This window comes from Mastigoproctus giganteus, chromosome 4, assembly GCF_048544385.1.
Source record: "Mastigoproctus giganteus isolate SK-2022 chromosome 4, ASM4854438v1, whole genome shotgun sequence".
NCBI lineage: Eukaryota > Metazoa > Arthropoda > Arachnida > Uropygi > Thelyphonidae > Mastigoproctus > Mastigoproctus giganteus.
In genome coordinates this window covers 171,312,044-171,338,695 of record NC_143578.1, presented here as the reverse complement: position 1 = coordinate 171,338,695, position 26,652 = coordinate 171,312,044, and the positions used below count along the sequence as shown (strand labels likewise).

The window sequence follows — 26,652 nt, the reverse complement described above, 5'->3', positions numbered from 1 at the left end:
AAGCTGTATTTGCTATCTGGGAGTCTAAAACACTGATGGAACTGATATTCGGGTGATACTCAAGTCAAGTGGAACCAATTTCGGCGAAGTCCGGACAGTCTGTGACAGCCAAATCCTCTGCTTGCACCTTCACGATGATGGGACTGTTAGTAATCATGGGTATAACCTCCATGCACAAGTACATGGTGGGTGACCACCCAGGTGTGAAGCAAGGTAAGCGGGGGTCGAGGTGTGGCACCCACACCACATGGAGGGCATTTCCACTGCAAGTGGAAATGTCCATTTCCACTTGCAGTCTGCCAAACCCCATGTACTTTTTCTGACAGAATCTCAGTTATCAGTTGATTCAATTACTGCTCATCTCAGTTGCTCAAATTATTCGCTGTATGATTCCTTTCACCTCAAAGGTGGTACTTGTGCATATGTCCGTTCTGATATTCCCTGTCAGAGATTTGGCAATTTGGAATCTCCTCTCTTTGATCTTCTGTGGCTTAAAATCTCTCTACCTCATTGTTTCAAATTCATCTGTTGTCTCTACAGTTCTTCCAACTCCACTAATCACTTGGAGCTCTTTGACTTCCTCTCTTTGCAACTTGACTTTCTCCACTCCAACTTTCCTAACAGTGAGGTAATTTTGCTTGGTGATTTTAATGTTCACAATTCCAGCTGGCTTCCGTTTTCTAGTCACACCGACCCAGCAGGTTGAGATGCTGAGGCTTTTGCAATTACTAATGACCTAGCACAGACTGTTCATTTACCTACAAGAATACTGGACAATCCTAATCATACAGCCAATACGCTTGATCTTTTTCTCACAAACAACCCTTCTAAGTACACGGTCGAAGTGAGAGCTCCTTTAGGCACTTCAGATCACAACTTGGTGATTGTCTCTCTTCTCCAATGGAACCTTTATCTCATGGCTATTCCCAACCTTGTGTTGTTTGGCATTACAAGAATGCAAAATGGGATGACCTACGAGACTTCTTTTATTCTTTTCCGTGGTCGGATTACTGTTTCAGAACTTCTGATGTCAACGTTTGCTCAGATCGTGTCAGTAAAATTATTCTTGCAGGAATGTAATCCTTTATCCCACAGTCCACTTTAAAATCTCGTCCTTTATCTAAACCTTGGTTTTCTAATAAATGTGCTAAGGCTGTTCAAGAGAAGAATGTTGCATATCGTAATTGTCTTGTTTCTAATTCTTCAGTTTCATTTTCTGCCTACACCAAAGCTCGCAACAATTGTAAAGCAATTATTAATCAGTCCAAACTAGAGTTTGAACAAGCTAAGAGTGGAAACCTTGCTTCTTGCCCTAATGGTAGCCGTGCATTCTGGTCTCTTGCCAAAGCTATTGGCCACAACTTTTGCCCATCTCTGCTCCCACCTCTGTCCAAACCAGATGGTTCTGTTGTCGCTTCAGCCAAGGATAAAGCTGACCTGCTAGCATTCCATTTTTCTTCCAGCTCATGTATTAATAATATTGGTAAAACACCTCCCACTATTCCCAACACGCTCCATTCAATGCCTCCTGTGGTCTTCCGTCAAAAGGATATCAGAAGGATTATGATGAATCTCAATGCTAAGAAAGCTCCAGGTCCTGATGGTATTTCTCCACTTGTTCTCAAAACCTGTGCTCCTGAACTTACTCCTATTCTTTGCCGCCTTTTTTCACTGTCTTATTCCAAAGGTGTTTTTCCTTCTGCTTGGAAATTTGCTCATATCCAGCCAGTTCCTAAAAAGGGTGACAAATCCCTCCCATCCAATTATCGTCCCATTGCAATTACTTCTACACTTTCTAATGGCCAACTCTTAAACTACCTAGAAACCTTCCATCTGATCAACGATCGCCAGTATGGATTCTGTCAGTGTCGATCCACTGGTGATATTCTTCTTATGTTACCCATTTATGGACTAATTCAATGGAAAGGTTCGGTGAAACGCAAGTAGTTGCTCTTGACATCTCCAAGGGTTTTGATCGTGTTTGGCATAAGGGTCTTCTAAACAAGCTTCCATCTTATGGTTTGCCAACTGTTTTTAGTAATTGGTTATCCAGTTTTCTCTCTGATCGCTCACTGAGGGTGATGGTAGATGGCTCTCTGTCTTCTAACTTCTCCACTAATACCGGTGTCCCCCAAGGTTCAGTTCTTTCCCCCACTCTTTTCCTCTTGTATATTAATGACCTTCTTCCATTGACTGGAAATCGTATCCATAGTTTTGCCGATGATAGCACACTGCATTCCACTTTACATTGTTGAGAAACCTTGTCCTGCTCAATCAGCTTCAACTTCTCGAAAATCTGCTACAAATTCCTTAAATGCCGATCTTCAGGTAATTCTCCATTGGGGCAAAGACAACTTAGTTGATTTCAACCCTTCTAAAACTCAGTCTTGTCTTATATCTCGCAAAAAGGATTCTTCTGCTCCTATGCTTATCTTTAGTGACACTCCGATTTCTAGGCAAAATGATATCCCTTTTGGGGATTACCCTGACATCTAATCTCTCTTGGCACAAACACATTACAAATATTGCTTCCTCTGCATCTAAAAAAAATTGGTTTTCTCTTTCACTCTCGGCGTTACTTTAATTCCAAACAGCTGCTCACTCTGTATAAATCGCAAATCCATCCTGCCATGGAATATTGTTCCCATATCTGGGGTGGTGCCCCCAAAACCTCTCTTAGGCTTCTTGATTCCATTCAGAAGAGGGCAGTTAGGTTAATTAATGATTCATCTGTAACAGAGTCTCTCCACTTGCTTTCTCATAGATGTACTGTTTCTGCTGCATGCCTCTTCTACAGATACTTCCAAGGGCACTGTTCTTTTGAATTGGCTTCTATAATTCCCGCTCTCTCTCTCTCTCTCTCTTTCAAAACAGTCCGAACACGAACCACCAACCAACTAACCAACATCCATTTACTGTCCAACTTCAAACCCACAGAACCAACTTTTCATCTTCCTCCTTTATTCATTCAACTGCCATTTTCTGGAACAACCTTCCTTCATACGTATTTCCTGAAAATTACAATCTACAGAAGTTCAAGACCAATGTCAACAAATATCTTCTTTCGTCTTTTCAACCTCCAACCCGAGCACGGTACTGAGTACTATAGGTTCTAATACCTCTCCTGTTTGGGGTTCACATAAAAAAAATAAAAATAAATCTCTAAGTTAAACTTTAAACTAAGTATCGTAACTTGGAATATAAAGCTACTCTAGAAAATAAGTTAATATGGCAATTTAAGCTAATAAAACAGAAAATAAATCAGAAAAAACTTCTCTGTTCCAGGAGCGGTAATGAGTTGCGCCCACACAGGCTACCTTCGTTCTCTTTTTGAATCTACATAGAGGATGTTTCTATTAAAAGACATTGACATCTCATTCACTAATTTTTTGGATTAGGCCATTTGTTGTCTGAACTTTGTTTGTTATATCTGGACTAAAATTTTTGAATTTGATTTTAAAATTGGATTGTGTTGCCATTTAAATTATAAAATTTCTGAATTTAGATTTTGCAAATGAAATGCAAAAAAAGAAAGCTGTTCGCCATCAAATTCATCAATATAAACAAAAACATCAAATCTGAAATAAATGCAAGTAATGTTAGTGTGTGCGTGGGGGAGGCTCATCGATTGAGAAAAAGTCCAAATTTTGCAATACAGTTAGATGAATCCACAGATATTTTAAACCTTGCACAACTTATTGTATATGTTGGATACTGCTACAAGGGGGATATTTTAGAGAATTTTCTATTTTGCAAAGCTTTCGAAGAACGACAGACAAGAAGATTTTTGATGTTATTAATATTTTCTTTCAAACAAATAATCTAATGTGGAACAACTGTGTTGCGATTTGTACTGATAGCCGCAAAGCTGCATTAAATAGAGGTTTAAAAGACAAAGCAAAGAAAATTGTTCCAAATACAGTTTTTAATCATTGCATTATATATAGGGAAGCATTAGTAGCAAAGGAAATGCAAAACTTGAAAGATGCAGTAAGACAAGTTTGGCAAATGGGTTGAGAAGTGGCAACTGACATTGACAAATGCAAAGTACTGCATATGGGTAGCAATAACCCAACTGAAACATACCAACTGTGTAGTTCTATACTCAGGGAAGTGGAAAGTGAAAAAGACCTGGTGGTAAGTGTGCAGTCAAATATGAAGTTTGCTGAGCAGTGCAGATGGTCTGCCAGGGCAGGTCATGGAGTTTTGTTAGTGATATATATAGGAATTTTGCTAGCAGGGACAGGGAGGTGATTATCCCCTTGTATAAGGCAATGGTCAGGCCACATCTTGAGTACTGTGTACAGGGTCTGGAGGCCTCATTTTAGGAAGGATGTAGAGTTGCTAGAACAAAAAAGGGGCAACAAGATTGGTGAGGAGAACAAGGGGTGTTCTTACCAAGAAAGGCTTAAGTTCTGCAAATTGCAGTGCCTGGAGAGTAGGCTGCAAGGTGATCTGATTGAGGTGTAATAAGCCTTGAATGGCATGAGCAAGCTGAATGCCGATGGGATTCTTCCTCTTGCTCAGATTAAGAACTTGAGATGGCACAGATTCAAATTGAAGGAAAACAGTTGTAGAATAGATATGTGGAAATTTGCCTTTAGCCAGAGGGTAGTTGATTGGTGGAAGAGACTTCCATCTTTTGTTGTGGAAGTTTATAGCCTAAATAAATTTAAGGCCGAGCTGGACAGGGATTTGGAACGAATGGAGGGGTGAAATGGGAGATGTTTTTTTTTTTTTGGCTGATGCTGCATAAGCTTGCTTTCTTGCAATTTATGCACCTACTAATGCTAAGTATGATCAATTTCTAAAGTAGAAGCTTAAACAGCAGACATTTCACTATACTTTGTAATGAAATGGTTCTTATGAAATGCTTCTTTCATATATGAAATTGAGGTGGTTGTCCAGTGGTAAAATATTGCAACTTCTTTTTGGCCTCAAACATGAAGTTTTATTGTTTCTATCAGAAACAGATCAGAACCTTGCTCAATTGCTTACAAATCAAAAATGGCTTGGATAACTTAGCTACCTTGTTGATATATTTGAAAAACTTAACGATTTAAATTTCAGTCTTCAAGGACAGGGAACAAATACTGTATATTAATACTCAGAAGCTTTCAAAAATAAACTTAACCTTTGGAAAAACCAAATTTGAGCATAATAATACTGAAATGTTCCCATGTTTTTCTGATTTTGTTAATAGCGATAATATTGAAATTTTACAATTTAGAGATATTACTGCCTCCCACCTAACAATGCTAATAAAAAATTTTTCCAAACAATTTAATGTATTTCCAGATAAAAAGTTGTATTGGAACTGTGATCCCTTCGCTTTTGATATTTCTTCATGTCCCAAAATTACCATTCAGTAAAAGGAAGATCTTATTAACTTGTCATCTGCTGAAGCATCACATGCTTGTTTCAAGACAATTTGTGAAAAGGTTTGGCTTTCCCTTCGAGATGAGTATTCAGAATTATTGAAAATGGCGATACAAAGATTTGTAGACCCGAGGACAAGCCTTTCAGGTCTACATATTTATGTCATAAAATTAACAGCTATAAAAACAAAACAGTGTTTCTGACTTGATCCAAAAGATGACATGAGATTAGCAATTTCAAATATTGCATCCAAATATGGACTAAATATTATCGGTTAGTTAGGCTCATCCTTCTCATTAATTGTTTTGTCTTGTAATCTTAATTGAAGAATAAGAATTTGATTTTTTGTTTTTGCTGTATTCAATTAAAATATTAAATTTTAATATATTAAAATTTATTAAAATATTAAATTAAAAAGGAAACAATTTTTTATTCCTTTCTCAGTACTCAAATAAAATTTTCTTCTACATAATTTATAACATGCTATTTTTCTTCTCTAAAAATCGGCTGGTGGGATGCTCACAGTCAGCTGTGGTTAGTACCTACTGAAAGTGGTCCAAGGAGGCGAAACCCAAGAATTGCCAGTGAGGTGTTAGACGATGATGGCTCATTGGTGCTTGAGGTGAGCGAAGGCTCTCCTGGATGGTACGTGGCAACAGAAGTGTTACTGTGGCGCAACTCGCCAGTATTTATTTATTATTATTATTTTTTTTTTCATTTAAAAAAAAAAAAAAACCTCTCCCGTAATTGGAATACTGGTGATGGGAGTAATGTGTCACGACACACAGTACATCGAATCCTGCTGAAAATGGGGCTGCGTAGCTGCACGCCGCCCCAAGTAACCATGCTAACCACAGTTCACTGGTAACAGTGCCTATAACGGGCATGCAAGCATCGAAACTGGACCTTAAGTGACTGGAAGGTTGTCTGGTCTGATGAATCATGTTTCCTGTTGCACCATGCGAACGGCCAGATATATGTGCAGCATTTACCTGGGGAAGTGATGGCACCTGGATGTATCGTGGGATGAAAACAAGCTAGTGGCAGCGGTGTCCTGCTGGGATACCCTGAGTCCAGTCACCCATGTGCAGGGCACTCTGATGTCTACCACCTACCTAAATATCACTGCTGACCAGGTACACCCTTTCGTGGCAACGGTCTTCCCCTCTGGCGGTGCCATCTTTTAGTGGGATAATGCACCATGCCACACCGCTCGGATTGTTCGAGACTGGTTTGCAGAACATGAGGAAGGCTTCCAGGTATTGACCTGGCCTCCAAATTCCCTAGACATCAATCCCATTGAGCATCTGTGGTTTGTGTTGGAACAGCAATTCCAATCTGCTGCATCTCAACCACAGATCTGCTGGTTACATGTTGGTACCAGATACCACAAGACACATTTAGAAATCTTGTAACATCCATGTCTTGCCGGATACGAACTGTTTTGGCTGCACGAGGAAGACCAACATCATATTAGGTAGGTGGTCATGTTTTGGCTCATCGGTGTATATATTTACTGATTTTATTATGCTGGACTTTGTGCATTGTTTTGGCACATGGCACACATATCTGATTACTTATTTTAGCAACTTACCTCTCTTTTTACACATATAATGGCTTACTGCTCTGTTTGCTCATGCAAGGTCTTTTCCCCCATGTTGTTCACATAAAAGCTTACTTCTGTTTTAGCTTATAACATACATTACTTCTTTAAAAGCTACATGCATATATTCCTATTTTGCATGTCAACCTATCTTTACTTTCCATTATGTTATGTCACTTGAGTCTGTAGTAACTGGTTGGTCCATATCTAATGAAACATGTTTGAATGAAAATAACAATGATACTTCAAGCATATATTAATTCTAGCCTAATAGAAAAGGCATACATAAACTTAAAAAACAAAATAAAATAAATTCACAATAATGTTTCGATATAGCCACCATTTTAGCCTTTACACAATTGTAGTCTTCTTGGCAGGGTGATATGCCTATACCCACAAATCAAAAACTTTGTGAAAATATTCTTTTTGTGCTAACCCTTTGTAGCTAGCTCAACCTTGGTTGAACATAATATCGCTGGTTACTTTTACTCTTCTCAAATCTCCAAGCACTCAAAGTATAATTCAAAGAAAATGGAAATATAATTCAAAGGCTTGAGTTGCAGGCATAGTATTCAAGGACTGGTTCCATGATTGCTTTATGACTAATGTGTAAAAATATTGTTTGAGAAAAAAAAGGTGGAATTTAAAATGCCACTGAATCTTGGCAATGTTCCAGAACAACCCATGTGTTTGCATGATATGAATCACAACAAACTGAGAAGGAAGCCCAACTTTGAAAGAATTTTGGTGAGCTTCTGTATATTTTTTTATGTGGTCAGAAACATCAGTGATGGATGGTATCACTTATATCCTGACTTCGTGCTTAATTCTCCCAGAGAATTAAGGCTTCCCAGGGAGTTTTAAAGAGGTTGCTACATCAGTTCTTGAGATATATAAGGATATTATTAATTATGTAATGGTATCTTTACCCCTCAATCTTAACCATTATAATAAAAAATTAAGTATACTGCATATATAATGTGATTTTAAGTTACAAAAGTAAAAATCAAACTTTGAAGTAACACACACAGATGTCAGTGAATCAATGGTAATTCACTTAGAGTTTACCAGTGAAGATCTATAGGTGGAAAAGAAGAAGGCTATTGATGAAGATTTCCAAATTGTTGAACACACTTCCTATCAGAACACTGATTAAAAAAAAAACAAAAAAACTGTCAACTTCCCATTCTGAAGGAGTACCACCTTCAGAATGGGAAGTTTGCAGAAGATGGCCTTTCACAACTCAGCAGTTGTTCAAGGCATATCCAACCACACCAACTTCTACAGAGAAATCTATATGCAGAAGAATTCAGCTACAAACTTCTTCAATTTTTTCAAGCTGACTTCAAAACTGTCAATAGAAAGCCACACTGTAATTGTGAAAGCCTATACTAATCTTCTGTCTTACCTCAACAATTTCAGGCCTATTAAATATGAAGAATGGAAGACAAGACAGAGAAGAATTAATGACCATTTCTGATTTTTATTTGTATAGTATACAGTGCAGTAAATTTTAATTTGATATGTTTCAATGTATTGCTGTACTGGTGATTTGTTTTTTTATTGTTCACTTTTGACAATAACTAAATCTTCACTTAATGCAGTAGAGAACAAAAATGACCTAGGAACAACTGTATAGTGCAACATGAAGTTCTCTGAGCAGTCTAGTCAGGTTGCTAGAACAGAGCATGGGTCTTGTCCATGATACCTGGAACTTTGCTAGTGACAAGGTGACATGACACTATCAAGCTTTATAGTGCATGGGTAGACTGCATCTTGAATACTACATACAAGCCTAAAAGATGCATTCTGGACCAGGTCAAGAAGAGCAACAAGATTAGTCAGGACACAAAAGGGTACTCTTACACCAAGAAAGACTTCAGTTTTGTGAAGTGCAGTGCTTGGAACCTAGGCACTTGCAAGGAGACCTGATTGATTGAAATGTAAATGGATTGAATAATGGCATCCTTAATCTTTCTCGATAGTATGCATTATATAGTACATAAAAGGACAAATTTGGTGCGTGTTTTTTTTGCTTATAATATACACTGAGCTTGTTATTGTTATTTGGTTTTTAGGAGCATTAGCAACTAAGACCATATTGCTCCGGGATATGCGGTGGTCATTCCCTGACTTTTCCGCATCCTCCATATTTGGTGGTGACGGGCTCGAACCATATACACTGAGCGATCACTGAATTATGACCACCCCTATGAAAACTGAATGTGACCCGTTGACCACGTCAGGTATGAGAGTGCAGAGTTAGTCTACCCACATAGCATAGATAAGGTGTCAGTGGTTCAGTAGGTAGCAAAATTACGAGCATGACAGGTAAAAGGAAGGATTTATCGGAGGACAGATTGTGGGTGCTCAACAAGCTGGTGCCTTAATTTCCCAAATGACTGAACTAGTGGGATGTTTGAGAGCCACCATAGTTAAAGTGTACCAGGACTGGAGTCAAAATGGTCAAACAACTACCCAACGGCAAAACTGCAAAGGTCAGCACCAGGTCTGACGACTTGTGTAGGTGAACAGGTGCAGCACTGTTGAAGAGTTGACTACCCAATAGAACATGGGCCAACCTGGAACAATATCTGCCATGACCATGTGTCGCACACTTGCACGTATGGGCTATACCAGCAGACGATCCCATGGTATCCTCTCCTAACCAAGGTTCATCAGCATAAAAGACTCGCCTGGTACAAAGTTGGACGTTAGAAGACTGGAAGAAGGTGTGCTGGTCGGATGAGTCATGTTATTTACTCCACACTGTGGATGGTCGTGTATGGATTTGGCATCAACAACAGGAGACTCGATCTATCATGCATGGTATCAAAAGTGCAGGTTAGTGGAGGCGGTTGTATGGTGTGGGGCATGTTTCACTGGTAGGAACTTGGACCCCTGCTGCATGTGGAACAACGTATCAGTTGTCTCCACTATTGCCAACTGCTTGCTGATTGTGTACACCCCACTATGTTACACTTTTTCCCAAATGGCAATGGTGTCTTCCAAAATGACAATGCACCGAGACATCGGGCACTTGTGTAGGAATGGTTTGAGGAACACAGTTTTGACTTCCAGCATATCGATTGGCCTCCGAACTCCACCGATATTATTCCCATAGAGCACTTGTGGGACACTATGGAAAGGCATATCAGGCATCTGGATACACCAATCACCTCCATACCTGCATTGCTGACCGCATTACACACAGCTTGGTTGGCCATACCCAGGGCCATGTCGAGTCATTTTAATACCTGAGGCAAGAATGAAAAGTGTGTCCTACTGTTAATGATGGCAACATTGGCAATTATTTAATCTTTCTTTTGGCGCCCCTTTCAGCTTTTAACCTGAGGCAACAGCCTTGTTCGCCTCACCCTCGCACATCTCTGGCCATACCTCCCAAATGCTTCCGACATCTTGTTGAATCAATGCCATCGGATAGCTTTTGTACTGAGGGCAAAAGGAGGACCTACAAAGTATTAGGTAGGTGGTCATAATTCAGTGATCACTCAGTGTATAAAACTTGCTTCCTTCCATCAAATGCCACTTTTAATCTTTGGATTTTCTGAGTTATTAAGGTGAAATTAATCATGATAATTTAAAAATAGCTGACTCTTGGGAAAAAAGTTATCTTAATTACACCACTCTTCCTATAAAAAATGGCTTTAATTATCTGATGATTTGAAATTGAACATGTAACAGAAGAACACACTGACAGATAATTGAGGACTGCTTATATAATATTTCATACTAAAGAGAATTGCATTCACTGTTGGGATTGGGAATGATTAACATTATTCATTTACTATAAACATTGTGTTAGAAATCATGTCACAAAACAGGATAGATCAGTGATGAATCTAACCAAGATTAATAAAACTTTTCTAAATACTGAAGAATATATATTATTATCATTGAAAGATATTACTAAAGATTAGGATATAAATAAAATTACTTTGGCTGGTCCTTTCTGAACTGCTGGTGGAATTATTCCTGGTTGTGTTCCCATATTTTGGGATATTGCCACTGGGAGAGGTGGAGGCTGTCCATCTTGTGCTATGGCGGTTATGGGAGGTGGTGTAATCAGTGGTACTTCTCCACTAGGTGTATAACTGTTTGACCTTAGTGATTGTGTAATACCAGTTGTGCTAACTGCTGGCATAGAAGTTGTTAAAGTTGTTGGTGTATTTGTACTTCCAGGAACTGTAGGTGGGGCCACGGTGCTAGTTGGAGGGGGAGGTGGTGCAGGTGGAGGTTCTGACATCTGGACGGATGGCAGGGAGTTCACAGCTGTTGCTGGTGGTGGCTGAGGTACTGTGGATTGTATCTCTTGTGCTGGCTGTAATGGAGGCGGTGGTGGTGGTGGCGGAGGTGGCGGTGGTGGAGGTGTTGGAGGCGTTGGTGATGATGATGGTGCTTCTGTTGTTGCTGATGTAGCCACTATAATAAAAAAAAGTATATTATATATCTGATATGGTGTTAATTTATAATTACTTATGGTGTAAAAGTAACAATATTAAAATTCACTGGAAAGCTACAGTAAAATACTAAGGAGAGGCTCACAATTAAAAAAAAAAAGTTTGGATAACAGTGTAATTTCAATATCAAAGCTGAAAATTTTGAGATTGTGTTGTGTTATTTAAAATAAATTAAAATCATTTTCACAGAACATATGCATTTAGAATAGCAATGGAGAAATTGGGGCCCACATCTTCTATTCAATCTTTTCGATACAAATATTTCAAAAATATATTTTATTAATTTATGAACACAAAAAAGAAAAGAAAAAAAAAAAAACCTCCAAATACTGCAGCAAAATTCTTGCTATATTTAGGAGGGCAGAAAATATTATAGATTTCTACTCCTTGTTTAACAGTAAAGCAGGAATATTATTTTCGAGAGGCACCTATGAGGTAGTCCATCCGGATGCTAGATTAAGAAACCAATGAAAAAGATGAGCTCCATGATTCCATAATACAGTAAAGCTATAAAATGTGTAAACTTTACTTCAGTGTAACTGGCACTTGAGAATTTTGTTAAGAACATGAAATCTGAGCATAATATATAAATATATATATATTTTTTTAAATTTATTAGTGTTAAAATGGCAGAACGATTCAAGGAAGCATAGCTTATGCAGCAACTGCCATCGAAAATAAAACATTTGAATCTTGTTTCATAATTCTGTATTTTTTCCAAGTATTCATTTAATTGCTCTTTAAATCTATAGAAGTTTTCTTTCTGTTTGCTAGTAGTTAGGTAGAGTTAATGGGTGGTTTTACGAGTTTTTGGTTTAAAAAGTTTGATTCATGCTATCTCTTGGAATGTTTTGAACTTTTTTATCTTTTTATTGCCACTCTGACTTGCTTAGAGCTATAATAGATGTGACCTCATCCTTATTCTTACCATGGAAATTATAATAAGCCTTAAGGTTATCAGAACTGGTGTTGCTTATAACTATAAGAGAAAGAATAATTTCTGATATAGAGGATGGTAACTGGCAGCCTGTCTCATAGCTATGTGCTGAATTAATCTATGGGCATTATTTTGGAACTGGAGTTTTGACAAAGAAGTATGCAGTTAAATTCATTGCATCATTTAAGGCAATATATCCAGCATGTTTGAAACAGCTGACAATCACTTTTTTGTCACCCTTAGCCTATCCTATGCTAAAAAACAAAAATACATTGCCTGCAACATATAGATTTCACAATGTATTTTGTTTGGACAGCAGAATTCTGTTTAATAGCATTCTTTGATAGTTTTACTTAAAGCATTGTGTTACATCATGTGACTGAAGAAATGATGTTATATTTGGTGGCAGGTACTCAACTATGATGCACATAAGCAATGAGAAGAGCAATTATCCACAAACAGCAAAATGTTTTTACTCTCCCTGTTCATCTTACAATGTAAGTCTCTGATACATTCTTGGAAGATTTTTGATTACATCTAAGCCTTCTGGTCTGACTGAAAATTGGCAATGTCTTTAAACCATCAGGGCTTCTGGCTTTCCCAATAATTAAGAGATGTAGCTTCTTTATGTCATATATGTTTGCCACTAAGAGAATGACAATTTGTTGTTTTGCCTTTTTTCTGCCACTACATTTCACACCTTTAAATGTAAGAATTTTATTTAGTAGCAACTTAAAAAATAAAAATAAAAATCCAATTTCTTCAGCACTGAAGAAGTCATTCTCAATGTATGTCAACAAAATATTTTTTAAATGATTATCCTTCTATTCCTACATACAGTCCTGCTTTTCCTACTGCTTCACTATAGATGACTACACTTTCACCACACTTTTTTGAAAGACAACCCACGACTAGTCTTAAACTTCTGGAACCATTCGTCGGAAGACTTGAAATCTTCAATATTCATCAGATGAGCAAACGATTCAGCCTTAGTTTAGAAATAATTTCTGGCTACTAGAACATTTCTTTTACTCATCATCATTAGCCATTTGAGTACCTTATCAAGATCTATATCTTTCATGTTCTGATCCAACCAGGTGTAGCAGACTTCTCTAATCTTTCAATCTGTTTGTGATCTTCCAGAATGGTGAACAGTGTACTCTTAGGAAATATACCGTCAGTACCATACCTAGACTTCTGTCGGCGCAAAAATTAAAGGTGGAATTCATAAAATTGAAAAAAAAAAAAAAAACACACCCAAAAATTATCTATCTTTTAGTACATCTTGTTCTACTGACATAACGGCCAATCCATAATTCTTTCTTAGTCAATTTCTGCTTGTAAATACGTTTTAACAAACCATAATCAGCAATGTTAATAACATCTGAAGAGAAATGGTGATGTGTGGATATAATTGAACTAATCAAATAATAAATAATAAATAATTCAACTAACACATAAATGCCAATAATTCCAAACAACCAGACTTTTTTCCCTTTTAAAACATGTTGCAAAGGTTGGATTTCTTCAGGAAACTCTTTGGCATTGAGCCGTTGCTCCCATCTTCGCCAGTGAGAATTCCTTCCAGGTGTTGACATTTCAACACCTGGAAGAAATGAAGTTTCTGATTTTAGAATAAGATGAAAAGCAAAGGATATTTCATTCATCTGATCAAATCTTTCTTCTAAGCTAATGATAGCTAGCTCAATCATTGTATTAAAAAAATTCCATTTCAACCATTTTGGTTGGATCAATAGGTTGTTGTTGTTGTTATTTGGTTTTTAGGAGCATTAGCAACTAAGGCCATATTGCTCCGGTGCGGTAGTCATTCCCTGACCTTTCCGCATCCTCCGTATTTGGTGGTGATGGGCTCGAACCCCGGTCTAACCAAAAAGTGTGTGCTACGCACTGCTGCTCCTTCCCACCTGGCTACAGAGGTGCCTCGGATCAATAGGACATTCATCTGATTAAGTTTCATAGGTAAGGGTACACTTCTGGTAAGTGATGGTACTTGCAACTCAGTTTTTTTTTTTATGAAAACTCCAAACACGAGAGGTATTAGAACCTATAATACTTTGTACCGTGCTTGGGTTAGAGGTGGCGAAAACATTATTGTTGTTTGGTTTTTAGGAGCATTAGCAACTAAGGCCATATTGCTCCGGGGATATGCGGTGGTCATTCCCTGATCTTTCCATATCCTCCGTATTTGGTGGTCACGGGCTCAAACCCCGGTCTAATCAAGAATCATGTGCTACGCATTGCTGTTCCTGCCCACCTGGGTACGGAGGCGCCTGAGAAGATATTTGTTGACAACAGACTTGAAATTCTGTAGACTGTAATTGTCAAGAAAGACATATGAAGGAAAGATGTCCCAGAAAACGGCAGTTGAATGAATAAACGAGGAAGATGAAAAGTTGGTTTTGTGAGTTTGAAGTTGGGCTGGATGTTGGCTGGTGGCAGCACATGTTCAGACTGTTTTGGAAGAGAGAGAACGAGAATTAGAGAAGCCAATTCAGAAGAGCGGTGCCCATGGAAGTATCTGTTGAAAAGGCAAGCAGCATAACAGTACATCTATGAGACAGCGAGTGAAGAGACTCTGTTAGGGATGAGTCGTTAATTAACCTAACTGCCCTCTTCTGAATGGAATCTAGACACCTGAGAGAGGTTTTGGGGCCACTGCCTCCACATGTGGGTACAATATTCCATGGTAGGGTGGATTTGCGATTTGTAGAGTGACCAGCTGTTTGGAAGACGCGTAACTCTCAGAGTAAAAGAGAAAACCAAGTTTTTTAGATGCAGAGGAAGCAATATTTGCAATGTGCTTGTGCCAAGAGAGATTAGAAGTCAGGGTATCCCCTAAAGAGTTATATCAACTTGCCTAGAAGTCAGAGTGCCGGCAAAGATAAGCATAGGAGCAGAAGAATTCTTTCTGCGAGATATAGGACAAGGCTGAGTTTTAGAAGGATTGAAATCAATTGAGCTGTCTTTGCTGCATTGAAGAATTACATGGAGATTGGCATTTAAGGAATTGGAAGTGGTTATTCAAGAAGTTGAAGCTGATTGAGCAAGGCAAGGTTTCTCAAACTGGAAAGTGGAATGCAATGTGCTATCATCATCAAAACTATGGAGAGGATTTCCAGTCAATGGAAAAAGGTCATTAATATACAAGAGGAAAAGAGTGGGGGAAAGAACTGAACCTTGGGGACACCAGCATTAGTGGAGAAGATAGAAGATAGAGAGCCATCTACCATCACCCTCGGTGAGCGATCAGAGAGAAAACTGGATAACCAATTACAAAAAACAGTTGGCAAACCATAAGATGGTTTGTTTGTTTGTTATTTGGTTTTTAGGAGCATTAGCAACTAAGGCCATATTGCTCCGGGACATTCCCTGAACTTTCCGCATCCTCCGTATTTGGTGGTGACGGGCTCAAACCCTGGTCAAATCAAGAAGTGTGTGCTACGCACAGCTGCTCCTTCCCACCTGGTTACGGAGGCACCTACCATAAGATGGAAGCTTGTTTAGAAGTCCTTTATGCCAAACACAATCGAAAGCCTTTGAGATGTCTAGAGCAACTGCTTGTGTTTCACCGAACTTTTCCATTGAATTTGTCCATAAATGGGCAACATAAGCCAGAATATCAACAGTGGATCGACACTGATGTAATTCATACTGGCGATCATTGATCAGCCAGAAGGTTTCTAGGTAGTTTAAGAGTTGGCGGTTAATTGATTTCTCCATTACTTTGGAGAGAATAGAAGTAATTGCAATGGGACGGATTTGTCACCCTTTTTAAGAACTGGCTGATCATGAGCAAATTTCCAAGCAGAATGAAAAACACCTTTGGAATAAGAAACTGAAAGAAGGTGGCAAAGAACAGGAGTAAGTTCATGAGCACAGGTTTTGAGAAGAAGTGGAAAACCATCAGGACCCGGAGCTTTCTTAGCATTAAGGTTCGTCAAAAAATCCTTCTGACATCCTTTTGACAGAAGACCACAAGAGGCATCGAATGCAGCATATTGGGAATGGTGGGAGGTGTTTTACCAAGTTCATTAATACATGAGTTGGAAGAAAAATGGGATACTACCAGATCAGCTTTATCCTTGGCCAAAGTGACAACATAACCATCTGATTTTGACAGAGATGGGAACAAAGATGAGCAAATGTTGTGGCCATTAGCTTCGGCAAGAGACCAGAATGCTCGGCTACCATTAGGGAAAGAAGCAAGTTGTCTACTCTTAGCCTGTTCAAACTCTAGTTTGGACTGATTAATAACTGCTTTACAATTGTTGCGAGCTTTGGTGAAGGCACAAAACGAAACTGAAGAATTGGAAACAAGCCAATTACAATATGCAACATTCTTCTCCTGAATGGTCTTAGCACATTTATTGGAAAACCAAGATTTAGATAAAGGATGAGATTTTAAAGTGGAGTGTGGGATAAAGGTTTCCAGTCCTACAAGAATAATTTCTCTGATACGATCTGAGCAAATGTTGACATCAGAAGTTTGAAACAATAGTCCGACCAAGGAAAAGAAGAAAAGAAATCTCAAAGGTCATCCCATTTTGCATTATTGTAATGCTAAACAACACAATTTTGGGAATAGCCATAAGATAAAGGCTCCACTGGAGAAGAGACAATCACCAAGTTGTGATCTGAGGTGCCTAAAGGACCACTCACTTCGACCGTGTACTTAGAAGGGTTGTTTGACAGAAAAGATCAAGCGTGTTGGCTGTATTGTTAGGATTGCACAGTATTCTGGAAAGTAAATGAACAATCTCTGCAAGGTCATTAGTAATTGCAAAAGCCTCAGCATCTCAACCAGCGGGTCGGTGTGACTAGAAAACGGAAGCCAGCAGGAGTTGTGAACATTAAAATCACCAAGAAAAATTATCTCAGTGTTAGGAAAGTTGGACTGGAGAAAGTCAAGATGCAAAGAGAGGAAGTCAAAGAGCTCCAAGTGATTAGTGGAGTTGGGAGAATGGTAGAGACAACAGAAGAATTTGACAGAATCAGGTAGAGCAATTTTAAGCCAGAGAAGATCGAAGAGAGGAGATTCCAAATTACCAATTCTCTGACAGGGAATATTGGAACGGACATATGCACAAGTACCACCTTTCAGGCGAAAGGAATCATTCAGTGAATAATTTGGGCAACTGAGATGAACAGTAGTTGAATCAACCGATAATTGAGATTCTGTCAGAAAAAGTACATGGGGTTTGGCAGACTGCAAGTGGCAAGGGACATCGATCGTTGAGATTAGAATTGAGACCACGTATATTTGTGAAATAAACTAGGAAGTGTTTGGGAGGTTTTTGCTGATAAACTTACTGTATTAGTTTGCCAATTCATGGTGTATTCAATAGTAAGAAAAAGTGGGGGGAGCATGTCCCCCCCACAATTTTTGGCTATGGCGTACACATGGTAAGAATGTACCCAGATCCTTGACATAACGTGGCCTCGACAATGCCCCCCGCATACACACTACTCGGTATCCCCTCCAGTCACCATCTGGCAGAGCAGAGGTAGCAAGATTATACACTAGCTGATCCAGAAGCCTCCTAAAGAGTTACCAATAGGTTCGGTCCGGTGTATTAACCTACGGCCAGCCTGCAAACTCCGTTTTAGAGCTGCAAAGAGAGGAAGTCAAAGAGCTCCAAGTGATTAGTGGAGTTGGGAGAATGGTAGAGACAACAGAAGAATTTGACAGAATCAGGTAGAGCGATTTTAAGCCAGAGAAGATCGAAGAAAGGAGATTCCAAATTACCAATTCTCTGTCAGGGAATTGGAATTATACACGAAATATAAGGAAGATTGAATATCGCCATGATGTCCATCATAACCTCAAAAAGTCATCAGTCATTCTGCATGATGGAAAAGTGGGGTAGGGTTGACCGGAACTTAGCTCTGGAGAATAAACATGGGTTCCACCACTTCAACCCTCCAATAAACAAAGTGGTGGTATTGCACCGGTTGATGAGAGTCATCTACCACCTAGTATTGCCTGGTAACATAGAGGTGCGGCATTCCTTCACCTCAACCTCTGCTTAACTTTGTTTACACCTAGGGGTTATATCCAGGATTATTAACAGTCACATCATCGCGAAGGTGCAAGCAGAGGATTTGTCTGCCACAGACTGTCCGGACTTTGCCGAAATTGGGTCCACTTGACTTGAGTGTCACCTGAATATCAGTTCCATCAGAATTCTAGACTTCCAGGTAGCAAATACAGCCTGTCTGGCTTATCTGAGAGAATGTCCGTAACAACTTCAAGGACCAAAGGTTATTATGATGAATATAAAATAGCATTAAGTTTAAGAGAAATTGGCCAGGACCTACCACTTGGTAGTTATAATATGCTGGGATGTTAAAAACAAGGTCGCTATAAAGAGCTTTGACTAAATAAAAGTAATGTGTGCATATGCGCTTGACAAGACTAGCATTGCAAAATCAATAAATATTTTGTCTGCCAGCAGGGCAAAATAAATAGAGAATAAGACTAGATAAATGAAAATAGGTATATGTACCTGAGGAGAAAGAAAAAATAATAAATAAAATTACACACGTGCGTGCACACACAAATAATCAGCAATTAGTATTCATAGTTGTGGCAAATGTTGCATCACCTTTCCATCCATATAATAATTTGTCTAATTTTTCTTTAACTTTATTTAAACTACCCACTTCAAAACACCAGATGGAAGCATGTTCAACAATCAACTACACTGGCTGAAAGCATATTTCAACATATATCCTGCAACTGCTTTCTTCAATTTAAATTTATGTACCCTTACATGTATTGTCTGAGCTAGAATAAGGATACCATCAGCATCATCATTTAGCTTACTCAATCCAATCAAACATAAATGCTTCAATCAGATCTCTTCAGTTTCCATATTGTACGTATGGAAACATGTTACTCTATATTAGTGGCACCCCTACTCAACTTACAATTCATAATACAAATTATATATTTAATTTTATAATTTATATAGAGGTACTAAATAAATATCAATTATATATCACCACAAAATTAAAAAGATACCATAAACCTTTTTATAATGAAATAAATGTATAAATTTTTAAAAAAATGAGATTAAGTAAGTTAAACCCAAATTATGTGGCACCCCTGGAATGTTGTTGCAGCACCCCCAGTTGAAAAACACTGCTCTATATCAATGACATGATATAGAGTAACAAGTGAGATATGCTAGCAACCAGTCAATTACTGATAGCATACAATGAAAATCTCCTTTTCAAGAACTAAATTCATTCAAATATACAGTAAAAACTCACTAATTCAGACCCTCCATAATTTTGACTGCTTTTATTTTATGTATTTATTTTATTCATTCAGAATGAAGATTTTATCTAAATGAGAATTTAATGATAAAAATTTGCATTTTTTTTGGAATAGTTTCACAATTCACTGTGTAAAAAGAAAAAAAAAAAACCATTCAAAATGAAAAGTTAAATGTAAACAGAAAAAAAACATCAAGGCAATATTATTATCAGATAATACCCTGTACATTCTTCCATTGAGAAACTTTATTAAGTGATGACAACAATATCAAGTGCTTTTTCTTACATCCCAATACGACAACCCTTATACAATCTGTGGATCAGGGTCATACCTGCACACCTCTTCTCAGTGACTCAAGTATTTATGCTTTTAAGACAATACCTAGCGAAGTCTGTTTTGCAAAACTACAATAAAGGCGCCTCCATAGCCAGGTGGGCAGGAGCAACAGTGTGTAGCACATGCTTCTTGATTAGACCGGGGTTTGAGCCCATGACCACCAAATATGGAGGATACAGAAAGGTCAAGGAATGACCACAGCATATCCCTGGAGCAATATGGCCTTAGTTGCTAATGCTCCTAAAATAACAAACAAATAACAACAACAATATTCTCCAAATATAAATATATTTAAGTTAAAGAATTAGAATAATATTTAACGTAACACTTGCAAAAATTCAGTTGGCAACTTGCTATCTGGAGTTTGAAGCTGTCCACTGCCATAAGGAAACATGATTTAGTCCTATGAATTCACAACAGAAATTCAGTCAGACACTAAATTGCATGACCATGAATATTTGAAGTCGCAATATTTCATTGGATCATATCAGGATACAAATCACCGCAATGGTATATGTAAACTTGCACTAACTGAACAAATTGAAAACTGTGTTTATCAGGCCCTATCCTTGAACACAATAAATTAACAGCAGCTGAAGGCAGAGGCAAAAGTGATTCTTGCATTGCATCTTCATGCTTCTTGAAACATGAAGCAGCCTGGTATGCAAGGTATGGAGATTTCAAGAACAGCTGGGATGCCCTTATGGACAAGCAAATACATGGGCTGTGTTAGAATTACTAAGAGTAAAAGCAGTCGCACGGATATTTGCATGTACACTATACTAGCTATGAGCATAGTAAATAAATTTGATTTATTTATTTATTTCTTATGATGTGATCAATAACACAAAGGAACCAGTTTTTTCTTGCTTCCTTCGTGTATCGTGGCCGGGATATCCAACCAATTGGTTGGTTGGTTTGGCACCATCATGATATCCAGCCCGAGGCGGGAATCAAACCCGTGACCTTTGGGTTGCCAGGCAGGCACTTTACCTACCTGGCTGACGCCTCCGTAGCCAGTTCGTAGCCAGTTGGGAAGGAGCAGCAGTGCATAGCACACGCTTCTTGATTAGACCGGGGTTCGAGCCCGTCACCACCAAATACGGAGGATGCGGAAAGGTCAGGGAATGACCACCGCATATCCCGGAGCAATATGGCCTTAGTTGCTAATGCTCCAAAAAAGAAAAACAAACAAACAGCTCCTACCTGGCTAGCCCGGTCAGCAATAAATTTGATGAATTTGAAGTACTCATCAAGTCATCAAATGCAGGCATTGTTAGGATATTAGACATGGTGTCACTCAAAAGTGATTCAGAATTTGAATATGGAGAGTATAATGTGTAGACATAGGACAGGCAGTCCAATCTGTGTGTGTGTGTTGGGGGGGGGGGGTTATGCTCTTAGTTAAGAAGCATATAAAATGTCAAGCCATTGATTAAAGGACTAATGCAGGACTATCTAGAAAGGAATGCCATTATACTGCAATCACAACTTAAATTTAAGGGGTGATCTTGTCTGACCAATCTGATTGAATATTATGACACAATAACAAAGGAATTGGATGCAAAAAAATTATTTTGACATCATAGACTTTTGACAATGTTGCACATAAAAGTCAGCTATACTAATAGGAGCAGCATAGCATTAAGGGTAAGCAGATATAGGGATATTGGTATTTATATAAGATATATAGATACTGTATATACAGATGGTTGATGGGAGAAGACAGAGAGTGGTTATTAATGGACACTGCTCTTTGATACAATACATTATTAGCAGGCCCCCAGGGTTCAATGCAGGGCCCATTTGTGGTTTCTATATTTATTAATGATACTGATGAAGGCATTGCAAGTATAATGTATAAGTTTTCACATGATAAGAAGGTTTGCAAGGTGGTTAATCATAGTAATCAGGCAATGCTGCTGCAACAAGATTTAGGCAATTTAGGCAGACAGCTGAGAAATGGCAGCTGAAGTTTAACATTAACAAATGCAAGGTACTCCATATGGATAGCATTATCACAGATTAACATGCCAACTGTGTGGTACTACACTCAGGATAGTGAAAAAAAAGACCTGGGGGTAAATGTGCAGTCAGATATGAAGTTCTTTGAGCAATACTTACAGGACAGCTCATGGGATTTTGTCTATGATATGCAGTAACTTTGCTAGATGGGATAAGAAAGCGATTATCCCATTTAAACCAATGGTTAGGCAGCACTGAGTACTGCATACAGATCCGAAGGCCACATTTCAGGAAGGATGTAGATATGATGGAATGGGTGCAGAGAAGAACAACTAGATAAGTGAGGGGAGCAAAAAGGTAGTACAGTAAACCCCCGCTATTCGCGGGGGTTACGTTCCTGAGAAATGCCGCGAATACCGAAAACGCGAATACTGAGTTATGGCTCCCACAGTAATAAAGGGGTTCCGTTCCAAAGTATGAAATATATAAGAAAAACTAGTCTAAAATTTTGTCTATGTATGTATTATATGTACCTTCATAATATGACTATGCACATAGTGAAATGCAAGCATATGGCATCCAAATGAAAATAAGAAACAATTTAATATTAAATATAATATTTATTAGAAATTTCGAACAAATCTTTCAAACCAGCGCCTTTGTAGAAAAAAAAAAAAAAACTTATCCCGCCAGTGCTATCACCAGTTTCGCTAAAGTGTTGATAAAGGAGTTTTGCCTTTTCACGAATGATGAGTGAACTTAACGGAATTTTATTTTTTGAGTTCGGTCTTCTATCCACAGATTTAAAGCCTTTCCCATTTTTTCTAATTTAACATCACGAGTTACAGAGCAAATTTTTGAAGCAACTAGCGCGTTTTCACGGACACTACGGCGGATTTTTTGATTGATCGTACCGTTGACGGTACGATCAATCCACTGAGGAGACACTTTCACCTTTTAGAAATTTTGTCTATTAACTCAATTTTATTCGCTAATGTCATCACCTTCTTTGATATTTTCACATTTCTCTTGTTATTCGTAGCCATATTTTTGTACGGGTTAGAAAGAACTTGTCCACAATAAAGTCACTTTCGTCCGTTAACACACTCGAAAAAGTCTGTTTTACACTGCAAAACAGTAGATTTATCACTTTTATAAGCATATCAATTTATAAATTGATAAATTTATTCAATTTATAAGCATATAAATTGATAAATTTATTCAATTTATAAGCATATAAATTAAAAGCAAACGACAAAAACTTCCATTGCAAGCGCATAACACATTCTGAACAAGGATTAGCGAAAAACATCCACGCTGGGGATTTTGTCACCCCCTCTCCCCCCACCCACTGAGCGCTGTTTTGACCGGGAAAGATAATTTTAGCCACGCCCATGTTTTTTTATGGCGGATAATATTCACGGCGCTTTAAAATTCACATTTTTTTAGGTTTCATTTTATATTAAATCAGCAATCGCGAATACAGATACCCCGAATAGCGAGGGTTTACTGTACTCATACTAGGAAAGAGTTCAGTTCTGCAAACTGCAATGCCTGAAGAGTAGGCAACCTGTGAGGAGATCTGATTTTGGTAAGCTCAATGCTAATGGAAACCTCCCTTTTGCTCAGACTACACGAGTGATGAAAAATTCAATCTAAGGATGGTTGCAGGGTAGATGTGTAGAAATTTGTCTTCAGCCAGCAGGTGGTCAATTATTGGAACAAACTGTTAGAAGGTATGGACAGGCAAAATGTTGACTTTTTTTTTTTTGGCTTATGCTACCTAATTCCATCTTGCATCATTTGCTATTACTAAATTAAGTAAGAATTGACATAATTTTTTAAAAATTCTAATTTTAACACAGCAATTTTTAATTTTAACACAAAATGGCGATTTTACAAAAAAAAAGATTGAGGTGATCAAGGGGTGAAATTGAATAAAAAAGACAATGTTAAATCTGAAGAGATGGCAGCTATGAAAATGTTTTTTTTTTTTTTTTTTTCAAATATTTCTAAAATGTGATTTTCAGGAATTTTAAGCCCTTTTACTTTTATGTCTTCAAATACATGCTACTGATTCACCTTGTTCTCTAGCTTGAAAAGGTTACTCATTTTGTCCTTTTACTTTAAAGGAGATACTTTGATGATTATGCCATACCAACTCAATAGCTGGGATTGAAATGGCAAAGGGCACTTTCTGCTTGTAGTGAGATGTTCTTGTTTACAAGGCAATCATAACCAGTAGAGGATAAAGACTTTTTGGATTTTTTTAATTTTTAAGTCACAAGGAGAAGGTCCCAAAAAAAGTGGGACTGCATCATGTGGCCACTGTTTTTCTAAATTTTTAATAAAGTCAATTATTTCAGCTGTCTAAATTCATGCTGTTCACTAAACACATTTTATTGTATTATATATCCTTCAGCCAGCATGAAGAGCTTTATAATTGTACATATCTAACACTGATATCGGTGCTGCATATGGCACAGGGTATCAAATGTCCAACATGACATTACTCCCTGAGAAACATGAAGATACTCAACAAAAACAAATAATTTGAAACATACAATGTGTCTGTGGTAGATAATGAAAAAGAATTAGATTATTCAAATTGTTGGAGGATTCAGTGATTGTTTTTTTTTTTTTTTTTTAATGCTCATTGGCACATCAACTAGATGTGACATTTAGAGTGTACTATGCCTGTATAATATATTTTCATACTCCATGGGATGTAAAACTCAGAAAATCTCAAGTAAAAACTTCTCTTCCTCCAGCAGAGAACAGCTTACTACAGACCAGGTTGAAGGGGCCCTTAAGATTCCTCCAGTCTCCGACAGAATTCAAACACTAATTCTTCAAATGAGTGAAAAGTGGCAAATCCACTGAATACTGTCACAGAGCATAAGATAGTAAAGACGCAGTAAGAGGAACAAAACTATGAAAGGAATTAAAAAATATTAGAACATAATGTATTTCACAATCATCATAACATATACACAAAAGGAAAGATTGCTCAGATGTACAATCTGACCTCAAACCAAAACCTCAAATCAAACCAATATAAGGAAAAAAATTTAAAAATTTCTTCCCTTATATTTCATTCATCATAGGATATAAAATAAGACCAATTACTTCAATGTATTTACTTCAGTAAACAAATAAAATGTAGTGCCTTATAATTAGTGTCATGTGACTGTGTTAATGTTTTCTGGCATGCCCATTCTAGGATTAAGCTGATGTGCAAATGGCAAAAGTCCATAACATTATGGCACATATACAACTTGTGTATGAAAAAAGCATAAATACAAGAATTCAAAAATGTCCAGATTCTGCTATGTATCAATACATTACATAAATTCCATGATGACTGGTTTGCAGTTTAAACTTATTAAAAAATATATATATATTAAAAGTTAAAGTTTTTAATTGAAATAGACACCATTCTCTTTATACTATTTTAGTGAAATTGACGTTGCCTCAAATGAAAAATTCTGAGTAGTTGCTTTAATGTAAAAATTGTTTTTTTGTTGTTTTTGTTTAGTTGAAAGAACAAGTTTTAAACCTAACTGCACTAAGAAAATAAATCATCCAAATGTGGTTATGTATAAATTAAAGAGTTCATTTGTTTGTAGTCTATATTAATCAACGATTGATATGTGAAACATATCAATCATTGATTAATCTTATCACAACCTAAAAGAACAAATACTTCAATTTTCTTTTTTTTATTGTAAGCATAAAAATAAATTGCATAAAAACATCAATTAAAATAATAAAAATAGAAAAAATAGAATATAAAAATTTTATCATTTTTATTTATATTCAATTTAAATCTTAATGATAAAAGCCATTAATATGAATGAAGCTGTTAACTTTCTGATTTCACATACATACAATGAAATATTAAATATTATGTAAAAATTAAAATACTAGTAATTCATTATTGGTTGAGATTCCCTCAGAGCAGCAGTTTGATACTGATATATGGAGTCGTACGAGTAGAGGAGTTGAAGATGAGCTTTTGTTAACATGGTTCAAGCCAGTGCAGAGTAGAATTAAAGAAAAAACTCAAAGAAAAATTTTCAGAAAGTGATGAACAAAACAAAAGACCAATCTGGATTCAAAACATTATTAAATTGAACACCTTGAGGCTTTTTCAAAACTTAGCAAGTTAAGGCTGGATACGCATGCATATGCGTATCCAGCCTATTCATACACAAACACATATACAGGGTGTCTCAATAAATGTATACGCACTTTGAATATTTATCAATACAGTTTCAATTCAGATACTTTCAAGATTTATAATTCAAATTAAAGAGGACCAGATATGTAATTATTTTTAGCTATCGCAAGTGTTCAAACTGGTAGCCATTCTGGTGCAGACACTGATAACAACATAGTTCTACAGAGTTGCAAACATCATGAAATAGTTCATTTGGGATATGGGCGCATTCTCTTTCAAATGGCTGCTTTCATTTCATAGATTGTTGCCGGTTTTGCGCCATAAACATTTTTTAGGTATCCCACATAAGAAAAAGTTCGATGGCATGAGGTCTGGAGAATGAGGGGGACATTCAATGCTACCTCTTCGCCCAACCCACCTGTTCGGCAAATTTTCATCAAGAAAGGCCCTTACATCACGATGGTA

The 26,652-nt window shown here is 37.4% G+C and overlaps 1 protein-coding gene across 13 annotated transcripts in view; it reads right to left on the bottom strand.

The window, feature by feature from the left end:
• LOC150087201 (bromodomain-containing protein 2-like) overlaps positions 1 to 26,652 on the bottom strand; it is a 736,023-nt gene that overhangs the window by 549,826 nt on the left and 159,545 nt on the right. For all 13 annotated transcript variants that reach the window (XM_090373020.1, XM_090373014.1, XM_090373018.1 and 10 more), the window contains one exon: positions 10,941 to 11,425. In XM_090373020.1, coding sequence (XP_090229146.1) covers positions 10,941 to 11,425 — 485 coding nt within the window. The remainder of the gene's footprint in view (positions 1 to 10,940; positions 11,426 to 26,652) is intronic.